This window comes from Neomonachus schauinslandi, chromosome 8 (genome assembly GCF_002201575.2).
Source record: "Neomonachus schauinslandi chromosome 8, ASM220157v2, whole genome shotgun sequence".
NCBI lineage: Eukaryota > Metazoa > Chordata > Mammalia > Carnivora > Phocidae > Neomonachus > Neomonachus schauinslandi.
This window is the reverse complement of record NC_058410.1, coordinates 103,166,679-103,180,408: the sequence shown is the minus strand read 5'-3', so window position 1 is coordinate 103,180,408 and position 13,730 is coordinate 103,166,679. Positions and strand designations below refer to the sequence as shown.

Below are 13,730 nucleotides of genomic sequence, written 5' to 3'. Positions count from 1 at the left end.
CATAAAAATGGTCATTGAACTGGGGAGAGGAATGCATGAATACAGTGAGAACGTCAACAAAGAGATTGAAGATATAAAGAAGAACCAGTCAGTGCTGAAGAATACAATAACTGAAATCAAAAACACACTAGAGAATCAACAGATTAGATGATGCAGAAGAATGAGCTGCAATGTAGAAGACAGGGCAGTGGAAATCACCCAATCAGAGCATCAAAAATAACAAAGAATAAAAAATGAAGATAGTTTAAGGGGCCACTAGGACATCAAGAGTACTAACAATCATTATAGGGGTCCCAAGGAGAAAAGAGAGAGAAAGGGAAAGAAAAAACCTGTTTGAAGAAATAATGGCTGAAAACTTCCCTAACCTGGCAAAGGAAACAGACATCCAGGTCCAGGAAGCATAAAGAGTTCCCATTAAGATGAACCCAAAGTGAACCACACTAAGACACATTATAATCAAATTGTCAACAGTTAAAGATAAAGAATCTTAAAAGCAGCAAGAGAAAAAACACTGGTTATGGACAAGGGAACACCCATAAGATTATTAGTTGTTTTCTTAGCAGAAACTTTATAGGCCAGAAGAGAGTGGCACAGCCAGAGGGCTGAAAGGAAGCAGCTTACAATCAGAAATGCTCTACCCAGCAAGGATATCACTCAGAACAGGAGAGATAAGGAGTTTCCTAGACAAGCAAAGGCTAAAGGAGTTCATCAACACCAAACTGGCCTTACAAGAAATGTTAAAGGGACTTCATTAAATGATAACGAAAAGGCCATAACTAGAAATTTAAAAATTATGAAAGAAAAAAAATCTCACTGGTAAAGGTTAATATATAGTAAAGGTAGTGGATCAACAACCTACATAGCTAGTATGAAGGATAAAAGACAAAAGTAGTAAATTATCTTAATCTACAATAATTAGTCAAGGGATACTCAAAATAATAAAATGTAAAATATGTCAAAAACATAAAACATGGCAGGGAGAGTAAAAATGTAGTGCTTTTAGCACAGGCTTGAACTTAAGCAACCAACAACTTTAAAAGACTGCTATATGCATAGTATATTATATATGAACCTATGGTAACCATAAACCAAGTACTTCTAATAGACACAGAAAAAAAATAAAGGGACAGGAATACAACTATAACACTAAGGACTGTCATCAAATTGCAGGGGAAAAGAGCAAGAGAAGAAAAGAAGAACAGAGAAGAACTACAAAACAACCAGAAAACAATTAACGAAATGGCAAAAAGTAGGTATCTGTCAATAATTACTTTAAATGTAAATGGACTAAATGCTCCAATCAAAAGACATAAGGTGGCTGAATGGATAAAAATAAGACCAATATATATGTTGCCTACAAGAGACTCACTTCAGATCTAAAGATATATAAGGACTGAAAGTGAAGGAATGGAAAAAGATATTCCATGTAAATGGAAATGAAAAGAAAGCTATGGTAGCAATTCTGATATCAAACACAATAGAGTTTAAAACAAAGACTGTGACAAGAGACAAAGAAGAGCATTAATAATGATAAAGAGATTATCCAACAAGAGGATATAACTCTTGTAAATATCTATACACATAACATAGGGGCACCTAAATACGTAAAGCAAATATTAACAGACATAAAGGGAGAAAATGACAGCAATATAATAATAGTAGGGGACTGTAACACCCCACTACCTCAAGGGACAGATCATCCAGATAGAAAATCAATACAGAAACACTGCCTTCTCGGACACATTAGACCAGATGGACTTAATAGATATATACAGAGCATCTCATCTAAAACCAGCAGAATACACATTCTTTTCAAGTGCACACAGAACATTCTCTGTGGTAGATCACATGTTAGGCCACAAAACAAGTCTCAATACATTTAAGAAGACTGAAAACCAAGCCTCTTCTCCAACCACAGCAGTATAAATGCAGAAATCAATTAGAAGAAAAGGGAAAAAAACACAAACTCCTGGGGGTGCCTGGGTAGCTCAGTCAGTTAAGCATCTGACTCTTGATTTCGGCTCAGGTCATGATCTCATGGGTCATTAGACAGAGCCCCATGTCAGGCTCCATGCTCAGTGGGGAGTCTGCTTGAGATTCTCTCCCTCTGCCCCTCCCCCAAGTTGTGTGCGTACTCTCAAATAAATAAATAAATATTAAAAAAAAATAAATATTAAAACAAACAAATAAACCACAAACTCCTGGAGGTTAAACAACCTGTGGATCAACAAAGAAATCAAAGAGGGAATAAAAAGATACCTTAAGACAAATGACAATGGAACCACAACAACCAAAACCTATGGGACATAACAAAAGCAGTTCTGTGTAAAAAACAACAACAACAATAACAACAACAACAAGCAGTTCTGAGAGGGAAGTTCATAGTGATACAGGCCTAGCTTAAGAAATAAGAAAATTCAGGGCGCCTGGGTGGCTCAGTTGGTTAAGCGACTGCCTTCGGCTCAGGTCATGATCCTGGTGTCCCAGGATTGAGTCCCGCATCGGGCTCCCTGCTCCGCGGGGAGCCTGCTTCTCCCTCTGCCTCTGCCTCTGTCTCTCTCTCTCTCTGTCTCTCATGAATAAATAAATAAAACCTTTAAAAAAAAAAAAAAGAAAAGAAATAAGAAAATTCCCAAAATAAACAATCTAACTTTATACCTAAAGCAACTAGAAAAAGAGGAACAAAACCCAAAATTAGTAAAGGGAAGAAATAATAAAGACTAGAGCAGAAATAAATGAAATAGAGATTAAAAAATATATAAAGAAATCAATGAAACTAAGAGCCGGTTCTTTAAAAAAACAAAACAAAATTAATATACCTTTAGCCAGACTCATCAAGAAAAAATAGAGGGTCCAAATAAAATCAGAAATGAAAGAGAAGTACAACAGATACCACAGAAATACAAAGGATCATAAGAGACTTCCACAAAAATTATGTCAATGAATTTAACAATCTAGAAGAAATGGATAAAGTCCTAGAAACACAAAACCTTCCAAGACTGAATTACAAAGAAATAGAAAATCTGAACAGATTGATTACTAGTAGTAAAATTGAATCAGTAATCAAAAACTCCCAAAAAACAGAAGTCTGGGACCAGAAAGCTTCACAGGTGAATTTCACTAAACACTGAAAGAAGAGTTAATACCTATCCTTCTCAAACTATTCCAAAAAATAAAGAACAAGGGACACTTTCAAACTTATTCTATGGGTCCAGCATCACCCTGACACCAAAACCAAAGACCCCACAAAAAAAGAAAACTACAGGCCAATATCTTTGATGAACACTGATGCAAATATCAGCAGGAAACAATCTTAAAACTTGTATGGGACCACAAAAGGATCCGAATAACCAAAGCAATCTAGAGAAAAAAGAACAAAGCTGGTATTATCACACTCTCAGATTTCTAACTATACTACAAAGCTCTAGTAATCAAAACTGTTAGTCTCACAAAAACAGACACTTAGATCAATAAAACAGAACAGAGAGTCCAGGAATAAACCTATGCTTACATAGTCAATTAGTCTGTGACTAAGGAGGGAAGAATATACAATGGGGAAAACGTAGTCTCTTCAATAAATGATGCTGGGAAAACTGGACATCGACATGCAAAAGAATGAACCCAGACTGCTTTCTTACACCACATACAAAAGTAACTCTAAATGGACTAAAGACCTAAATGTCAAGACTGGAAAGCACAAAGCTCCTAGGAGGACACATATGCAGCAGACTCTTAGACATCAGTCTTAGCAATATCTGTTTTGGATTTATCTCCTCTGGGAAGGGCAACAAAAGCAAACAAATGGGACTACACAGAACTAAAAAATTTTGCACAGCAAAGAAAACCATCAGCATAGTGAAAAAACAACTTATTGTATGAGAGAAGATATTCACAAATGATATAATTGTTAATTGGTTAATATTCAAAATATATAAAGAACTCACACAGCTCAATATTAAAAGCCAAAATAATCAAGTTAAAAAATGGTCAGAGGACCTGAACAGACATTTCTACAAAAAACACCAAATACAGATGGCCAACAGATACATGATAAGATATGCAACATTATTAATCATTAGGGAAATGCAAATCAAAACCACAATGAGATACCACTTTATACCTGTCAGAATGGCTAGTATAAAAAAAAAAAAAGCAAGAAATAACAAGTATTGAGGAGGATGTGGAGAAAGAGGAAAACTTGTGCACTATTGGTAGAATGCAAAATGGTATAGCCACCATGGAAAACAGTATGGAGGTTCCTGAAAAAATTAAAAATAGAACTACCATGTGATCCAGCACTTCCACTTCTGGGTATTTATCTGAAGAAAACAAAAACACTAATTTGAAAAGATATTTTGCCTCTATGTATATTGCAGCAATATTTACAATAGTCAAGATACAGATACAACCTGTATCTATCATATATGAATGGATATAGAGAATGTGGTGTGTATATATATTACATATATAATATATATATAATATAAAGATGTGGTACACACACACACACTGGAATATTATTCAGTCATAAAAAGAATAAAATCTTACCATTTGTGACAACATGAATGGACCTGAAGGGTATTATGCTAAGTGAAATAAGCCAGATAGAGAAAGACAAATATTGTATGATTTCACTTATATGTAGAATCTAAAAAACAAAACACAACAAAACCCATTCATAGATACAGAGAAGAATCTGGTGGTTGCCAGAGGGAAGAGGGTGGGAGGATGAGCAAAGTAGAGGAAGGGGAAAAAAAGGCACAAGCTTCCAGTTATGAAATAAATAAGACACGGGGATGCAATGTACAACATAGAGAATATAGTTAATAATATTGTAACAACTTTGTATGGTGAGAGATAGTTTAATTTATCCTGGTATTCACTTTGAGTAAAGGACAGGTGGGGCTAGGTAGGGAGAGAGAAGTAGGGGGCTACTGACCAGGCTCACAGAAATCCCAGACGAGGAGAAATGTTAGAGATGAAATACTTTCATGAGTTAACAAACAAAACCAGAGCTAAAGAAACGTAAGGAGACCTCCCTGTTTGTTTTGTTATAGACAAGATATTTTCATGAAAGTTACAAATTGGCCTCTGAAATTTACCAGACTTGAAGGGGACATAAACACGGTGTTACCAGTGGTGAAGTCAAGTTCTCTGGTCAGTTTTCTGTAAAAGACCCATCATAAAAGCCCTCAGTGGCAACCCTTTAGGGACCCCCTCTCACCCTAGAGTTTTTTTCTTTCCTTTCTGTTCTCACCTTCAGTTAATAAACTTTCACTTCATCCTTTTGTGTCCAGGAGATTCATTCTTGGACTCCGTGAGACAAGAACCCTGCAATTCTGCAACAACTTCATAATGTATATATGTTGAATCACCATATTGTACACCTCAAGCTCCTATAATATTGTATGTCGACCGTGATGAAAAATATTTGTTGATTGAAAAAGGGCACATGTTCTGTAGTTTTAATACAACACAGCCAACATGTACATCTCATTTAGGTGTGCATATTAAAATTTTTTATTTTGTCCTTTTCAGCTCTGATTATGATTGACAATTCTTGTTATAAAGGTACCATATGCAACCTTTTTGGAAGAAAAAAATATTAAAATATGGCAAAAGCAGGTAAGAGATAGTGGGAATAAATATTTAGAAGATTGCTACTATGTGACAAACACTGCTTTATAAAAGTGTAAAGATTTCTTTCAACAGACTCAACAAACTGAAGTTCAGCCAGGTTTAGTTAATTTACCCAAGATTCAACAAAAAAGTAAATGACTGCGCTGTGTCAGAAACCCAGGTCTACTTGATTCCAAACAGCAAGGCAGTTTTAGTGTTTAGATTCGCAATTCTTACAATTCATAGTTTTGAGAATTAAATGACATAATTTCTTTAAAAAGAATTAGGCACAGTAGTTGGCAGTCAACAAGTGTTGCTCTCACACAAGTCTGGAATTGGGTCTATTTAAACAGTAGGGGGAAAAACCTGGTTGGATTATACTTGTTCCAACTCCTCCAAGAAATGTTCGTGTTGATTACAGTAATCCCATGTCCTTCCTCATATTGAGACTCGAAAAAATGCTTGGCAATATTTCAGATAATGACTATTTCTTCCCCTGCTCAAGTAAAGGCATTTAGATGTTGTAGTCAGCTGACAGAGGCTAAATGAACCAATGATTTATTTCTGTAAAATACAATTTTGTGTGTGTGCCTAGGGTTTTGCTTTGTTTTTCCCACGAACAAATGCTTGTGATTCGTTAAGAACTTTGCAAGGTAAACTACGGGGTTTCCCGGAGGAGCTGGGCCTCTGAGGGTTGAAAGCAAGAGGTCTCTGTCTCTCTGCCTCTGTTTCTTGCCATCTGTTTTCTGTTACGTCCCCCAGAACCTGCCGCTCTGCACAGAGCAACACCGCATCGCCCCCGCGGAAAGTGGGGCAACACAGGCTCACAACACAGGCTCACTTTGCTTATGAGCAAAAACTTTGTTTCCTTCTGGGGCGACAAACCATACAAAACGGCCGTCCCAGCTGTACCGAACTTCAAGGCGAAGGAGTAACCGCAACTCTTCCGGATTCCTTCCTCTTCAGCCTGCTGCACCTGGACGCGGGTGGCGCGCGACTCCTCGGCCCTGACGTCACCGCACCTGGCACCAGCTGGGGTGCCGGGTAGTGAGCCGGGACGCGGAGGGGGCGGGGCAGGGAGAACGAGGGGGTTCTCGCGAGATTTCCCTCCTCCCGGGTCCAGCTCCCGGCACCTTCCCGGCCTCTGTGGGGTCTCCACCTCTGTTTTCGGTGTCGCATTCTAGAACGGCGGTCGTCGAAGGGAGCGGCGGGAGGCGGGCTCCGGGGCTCGGCCGGCGCTCCCGGTTGGAGCCGGCGGCCAGGACGTACTGGCAGGTCCCACCCCTGCTGCGGGAGCGTCCGGGGTTTGGGAAAGCCGTTTGGGCGGGCGGGGGAGAGCCCTCCCGCCGCCGCGGCTTCGGCGGAGGCCAGAAGCGAGGAGCCGCCGCTGTCGCTTCTAGCTCGCGGGCCGCGCTGACGGGACTGGCCGGGGAACGCCGCGGGCGGATGGAGGCGCCTCTTCACCCGGCCTGAGTTCAGGAGGGGCAGGAGCGGAGCGCGGGGCCCGCCTCCCGCCGCAAGTGCGGCCGTGCGATCAGCCAGAGGAGGAGCAGGGGGCGCCGGGCTTCTCCCCGCGGGAGCCCCCAGCATGGGTAAGAGACTCGCGGGATCTTCCCGCCGCCCGGCTAGACCTTCACGATTAGGGCAGGAGGTTCCCCTTGTAGGTCTCGGCAGGGAGGGACCGCGGTCAGCCCTTTCGCAACACCGCACCCTGTACCGCCCCTCCTCGCCCTGCCTTCCACCTTGCTCTTCTCGCAGAGAAATTGGTCGGAGGGCTTGCGGGTGCTTTCTCCTGCGCTCCCCTCCCCGCCTCTTCCTGTTCTCGGGAAAGGTGAAGGAATGGGGGAGGGGGCACCCGGTCCCCTCTCCGCGCCCACTGCCCAGCTAACCTTAGCCCGAACTTCCCTCCCTTCCCCAGCCTCCTCTTTCCCTACCCCCTTCTGGTCGGATGGGGGAGGGTGGTGGAAAAACTTGACAAAGTAGCACTTTTAACTTCTTTATCTTCTGCTAGGCTTTGTATAGATTGGCCTTCTAATAAGTTTTTCGTTTGTTGTTGTTAGGAAAGGTAATTTTTTTTTCTTCCGCTAAAACTTTCAAGGGAGGGATGTCTTAAGGACAGGGAAACTTGAGTATTTACTTTGTTTTTACCTAGGCAAGTGTGTTGGCACTTAAATATTAAATCTCTTCCTGAGGACCGAGTTAGGGTTTGATAGGATTTCAGTGTTGAACCCTTTGAGAAGCTGTTTCCTGTTTGGAGTTAGACTTCCTTGAGAGAGAGAAAAGTACAAGGCCTTATATGTTATTTACTATGTGCTTTAAAGTTTTGGTGGGAGCTAGAAAAAGCAGAATGTGTTGCAGCCTGGTTTGAAAGGGAGTTTTGTTGAGTAGTGTAACAGTTCTTTTGATAACACATTTCGGTGTGGGCTAGGCACTCTCTTAATCCTTTAAAAATTAAAAGCAATTTAAAAGAAGTGTGTGTGTGCCAAAATAAATGTGTGCCATTATAAAACATAAATTTGTGCCACCGACGAGCGTAAGCATGTTCTAGAAGAATAATCCCAACTTTGGTTTTGTAGAGTAAATCAGGAGGACTCTATCATTTTTTGTAGTTGAGAGTTGGTACTCTTCATATCAACACACTGTTAACCGAAATTAATAATTCATGCAGCTAACAAATGAGTTAGAAGCAGGACAAATACAGACTACTGCTGATGTGGCACCTTCTGCCCACACAATGTTTCATGGGCAATGCTTTAAGCACAGTGTTTATAGATCCTCGTTAGCTCTTCTGTATTTTGCTAGACTTTCTACTTTTATGTCTTTCAGGTAACTTTTGTACACAAACTACTCTTAAACCTCCAGAGGGTAAAACCTTAGCTGTTTGGAACTTTCACAGGAATTCCTTTCTAATTGGTTTGTTGAGTTTACTGAGTATTTGAGGGTTTATTCCTTTAAGCATCAAATTATAAAACCACTTTAACTGATTTGGATGAAAATCATACTAAAATATGTAATTATTTCTTGTCTTAAATAGGATGCAGAATATAATTAATGGTGGCCTAGGGTCATCATTTGTGACCATCAGTTACTGTGATGCCTTGAGGAATGTGTTGGATTGTATATAGGACTGTTGACTCAATTCTTTTGCATTTTGATGTTATTTAAATATTTTTCTGCTTTCCTATTGGATGTTTGTCATTGTGATTAGAGCCCCCTTCATTCTCCCTTCTCTAATTTTTCTACAAGTGTGGGAATCATTCAAATTTGTAATTCTGCATAAGGGGAAAATAAGTATACCTTACTTAGTGTGTGAGATGTTACCTTGAGAAAATTAGCATCAATACTTGGGCATTGGAGTATCTATTTTAATTGTTCAGAGGCCTTTCCTTAGTGCCTTCTCTGCTGTATTCTGTTTAGGCAAGTTGCCACATTATCTAGGTAAAGTGTGATGTTTGTATGCTCTCAATTTGACTACCCAGTATGTGTTTTGAAGGTTGATTACTTGGCATTTGTAGTTAATTTTTGAAAGGTATTTGTCAGGCATTTCTATATGAATGTATACTTTAAATTTATTGGTCATGTAATAATGCATGTTAAAGTTATCAAAATCATTTAAAAGGAGTTTCCTCTTTAATATAAATCTCATTTGGTTTTATTATCATTAGTCTTTATTATGATTTAAGATGGCAGCTTAAAAAATATATATGTTGTTTTATCTGGTGTGTCACAGAATGAAAAAATCCTTAATTTCTTTGTTTTGAAATAATTTGGATACCTATTAAGTGATGGTTCCTACCATGTGAACTATTTAGGTAGGTAGTATAACTAGAGAGTTAAGAGCAGGGCTCTGGACTGGGACAGCTTAAGGTCAAATCCTGGCTCTTCCACCTATTAGTTGTTGTGATTGAGCAAGTTACTTAACCTGTCTCTGCTTCAGTTTCTTACTCTGTAAATGGAGTAAAAATAACCTCATAGGTTGTTATGGGGATTGGAGGAGTTAATACTTGTAAAGTGTTCGGAACATGGCCAGTGTTGATTGCTCTAATTTTCATTTTCAAATGATTTCCCTAATTCTTGCACCAACTTACAAAAACAATTCTCAATTTTGACCTTTGTTAGAAGCTCATATTGCATTTACAGAATTGGTGGGATAAGATGTTTTGTAGTAATGCAGACATTCATTTATTTCCCCCAGAAATTTAATTTTATGTATCCTTATAAAAATTACGTAGGGAGATTTTTTTTTCAGTATTGATTATATTTTGAAAAAGTCCATTATTGATAGTAAGTTTAGTAGTTTTGGGGAAAGTAAATGGGATGAGTCCTAGAAGACTAGTTTCTTTGAATTTTATGTTAAGCTAAAGCACTGCTTTCAGTTTCTTCATATAGAAGAATGCTTAACATGTAGAAATTTGAGGTATTCTGTGTGAAAGAATTTGTGGAGAGTTTAGAGATATAGAAAGGCAAAACTTAACTTTTCTTATTCCAGAAATACAGATCTGCATTTTGAAGAGGAAAAAGATAGCAAATGGTACAAAGTGTTACAATGTATGAATTTTTATTTTTGAAAAAGTAAGTGGATTTTAATGATTGAATTTCTGTTAATTTTAGGTAAGGTTATGAACTTCTTAGTTCAGGTTGTTTTTTTTTTTAAGCTCATATATGACCAGTCAACATGTTTAAATTATGAGGCAGTTTAATGGACAGAAAAGTGCAATTGGTTTAGAGATGATCTATGCACTAGTATAATAGAGTGATTTATTTCCTTATTTTACTTTGTTGCACTATTTGGAGAAAATCTTGACTCATGCAGATAAGTAGTGGCAAATGGAAGTTGCCTGCTAAGGGCTCACCTTTCAGTCTCAGGATTTATTTCAGTTAAACTAATCCAGAACATGAAATAGTCCTATTAGGAAATTTTTGTTTCAAATTTGGATCACTAACAAAACTAATAATAAGTTGTATTTGTTAATTAGTAAGTACTCATGATCAGGTTTTTCTAAGTGTTTCAAACTTTGAATAGTTACAGTTCCATAAAATCCCATTAAGGGTGGAAATGCACACTGATAATATTTTATATTTTCCTATGGAAACTAGCCTGATGTATGCCATATACTTCTCTAAATGAGGAGTTTACAAAGTAAAATGATGTCACATTAACTTAATAAGATCTAAATTTTAAGGCATTTGAGATAAAAACAAAGTTGTAAAACATGAAGTGCTTTTGGTTCATTCCATTTGCTAATCAAAAATGCCTCCAAATTTTTATTTGTACGTAATCCAGATCTGTGATTAATTTTTTGTCCTCTTTTCTGTGATGGAATATCTTTCTCTGTGAAATGTATTTTGATCGCAAATCAATCAGTGTGATACATCCCATCGATAAATGAAAGGATAAGAACCATATTATCATTTCAATAGATGCAGAAAAAACATTTGACAAAGTACAACATCTATTCATGATAAAAACCCTCCACAAAGTAGGTTTATCAGGAACATACCTGAACATAATAAAAACCATCTATGAAAAACCACAGTTAACATCATCCTGAATGGGGAAAAATTGAGAGCTCCTCCCCTAAGGTCAAGAACAAGACAAGGAAGGATGTCTACTCTCACCACTTTTATTCAACATAGTACTGGAAGTCCTAGCCACAGCAATCACACAACAAAAAGAAATAAAAGGCATCCAAATTTGTAAAGAAGAAGTAAAACTTTCCCTATTTGCAGGTGACATGATACTATATATAGGAAACCTGACTCTACCAAAAAACTGCTAGAACTGATAAATGAATTCAGTAAAGTCACAGGATACAAAATCAATGTACAGAAATCTGTTGCATTTCTATACACCAATAAGGAAGCAGCAGAAAGTGAAATTAAGAAAACAATCCTATTTACAATTGCACCAGAAATAATAAGATACCTAGGAATGAACCTAACCAAAGAGATGAAAGACCTGTACTTTGAAAAGTATAAAACACTGATGAAAGAAATTGAAGACGACACAAAGAAATGGAAAGGTATTCCATGATCATAGATTAGAAGAATAAACATTTAAAAATGTCTCTACTACCTAAAGCAATCTACACATTTAATGCAGTCCCTATCCAAATACCAACAGCATTTTTCACAGAACTAGAACAAGCTGTTCTAAAATTTGTGTGGAACACAAAAGACCCTGAAGAGCCAAAGCAGTCTTGAAAAAGAAAAGCAAAGCTGGAGCCATCAATTCTGGACTTCAAGTTACATTACAAAGCTGTAGTAATCAAAACAGTATGGTACTGGTACAAAAATAGATACATATATCAGTGGAACAGAATAGAAAATCCAGAAATAACCTACAATTATATGGTCAATTAATCTTTGACAAAGCAGAAAAGAATATCCAGTGGGAAAAAAGTATCTTTAACAAATGGTGTTGGGAAAAGTGGACAGCAGTTTGTAAAAGAATGAAACTGGACCACTTTCTTACACCATACACAAAAATAAATTCAAAATGGATTAAAGACCTAAATGTGAGACCTGAAACCATAAAAATCCTAGGAGAGAACACAGGCAGTAACTTCTTTGACATCAGCCATAGCAACTTCTTTCTAGATAGGTCTCCCGAGGCAAGGGTAAACAAAAGCAAAAATGAACTATTGGGACTACATCAAAATAAAAAGTTTCTGCACAGCAAAAGAAGCAGTCAACAAAATTAAAAGGCAGCCTGCAGAATGGAGAAGATATTTGCAAATGATATATCTGATAAAGGATTAGTGTCCAAAATATATAAAGAACTTCTAAAACTCAACACCCAGAAACCAAATAATCCAATTAACCAATGGGCAGAATACATGAATAGACATTTTTCCAAAGAAGACATACAGATAGCCAGCAGTGACATGAAAAGATGCTCAACATCACTTATTATAAGGCAAATGCAAATCAAAACGATTATGAACTATTAACCTCACACCTGTCAGAATGGCTAAAATCATCAACACAAGAAACAACAGGTGTTGGTGAGGATGTGGAGAAAAAGGAACATTCATGCACTATTGGTGGGAATACAAACTTGGTGCAAGCACTCTGGAAAAGAGTTAAAAATAGAACTACCTTGGGGCGCCTGGGTGGCTCAGTTGGTTAAGCGACTGCCTTCGGCTCAGGTCATGATCCTGGAGTCCCGGGATCGAGTCCCATATCGGGCTCCTTGCTCAGCAGGGGGTCTGCTTCTCCCTCTGACCCTCCCCCCTCTCATGTGCTCTCTCTCTCTCATTCTCTCTCTCAAATAAATAAATAAAATCTTTAAAAAAAAAATAGAACTACCTTATGGTCCAGCATTTGCACTACTAGGTATTTACCCAAAGAATACAAAAATACTAGTTCAGAGGGCTACATGTACCTCTATGCTTATTGATTGATTGATTGATTGATTGAGAGAGCGGAGTCGGGGGCAGAGGGAGAGAGAGAAAATCCCAAGCAAGCTCCATACCCAGCGCGGAGCCTGACCCGGGGCTCGGTCTCATGAACCTGAGATCATGACCTGAGCTGAAATCATGGGTCAGATGTTTAGCTGACTGAGCCACACAGGCACCCCATGCACCCCTATGTTCACAGCAGCATTATTTACAGTAGCCAAGATATGGAAACACCCTGAGTGTCCACTGACTGATGAATGGATAAAGAAGATGTGGTATATATACATGTGCATGTGCACGCACACACACAGTAGAATATTATTCAGCCATAGAAAGGAGTGAAATCTTGCCATTTGCAATGACATGGATGGAGCTAGAGAGCATAATGCTAAGTGAAATAAGTCAGAGAAAGAAAAATACCGTGTGATTTAATTCATGTGGAATTTAAGAAACAAATGAGCAAAGGGAAAAAAAAGAGAGACAAAGCAAGAAAGACTCTTAATTATAGAGAACAAACTGAAGTTTACCAGAGGGGAGGTGGGCGAGGGATGGGTGAAATATGTGATGGGGATTAAGGAGTGCACTTGTGATGAGCACTGGGTGTTGTGTGGAAGTGTTGAGTCACTATATTGTACCTGAGACTGATATAACACAGTATGTTAACTAACTGGAATTAGAATAGAAACTTAAAACATATATTTTAAGTAT

At 38.3% G+C, this 13,730-nt stretch overlaps 1 protein-coding gene across 1 annotated transcript in view; it reads left to right on the top strand.

Moving 5' to 3' along the window:
• Positions 1-6,732: 6,732 nt before the first annotated feature.
• The window catches only part of LOC110582196 (CD2 associated protein), a 133,429-nt gene continuing 126,431 nt past the window's right edge, over positions 6,733-13,730 (top strand). The window contains exon 1 of the mRNA XM_021692137.2: positions 6,733-7,211. Within this exon, the coding sequence (XP_021547812.1) occupies positions 7,208-7,211 (4 nt within the window). The 5' untranslated portion in view covers positions 6,733-7,207. The remainder of the gene's footprint in view (positions 7,212-13,730) is intronic.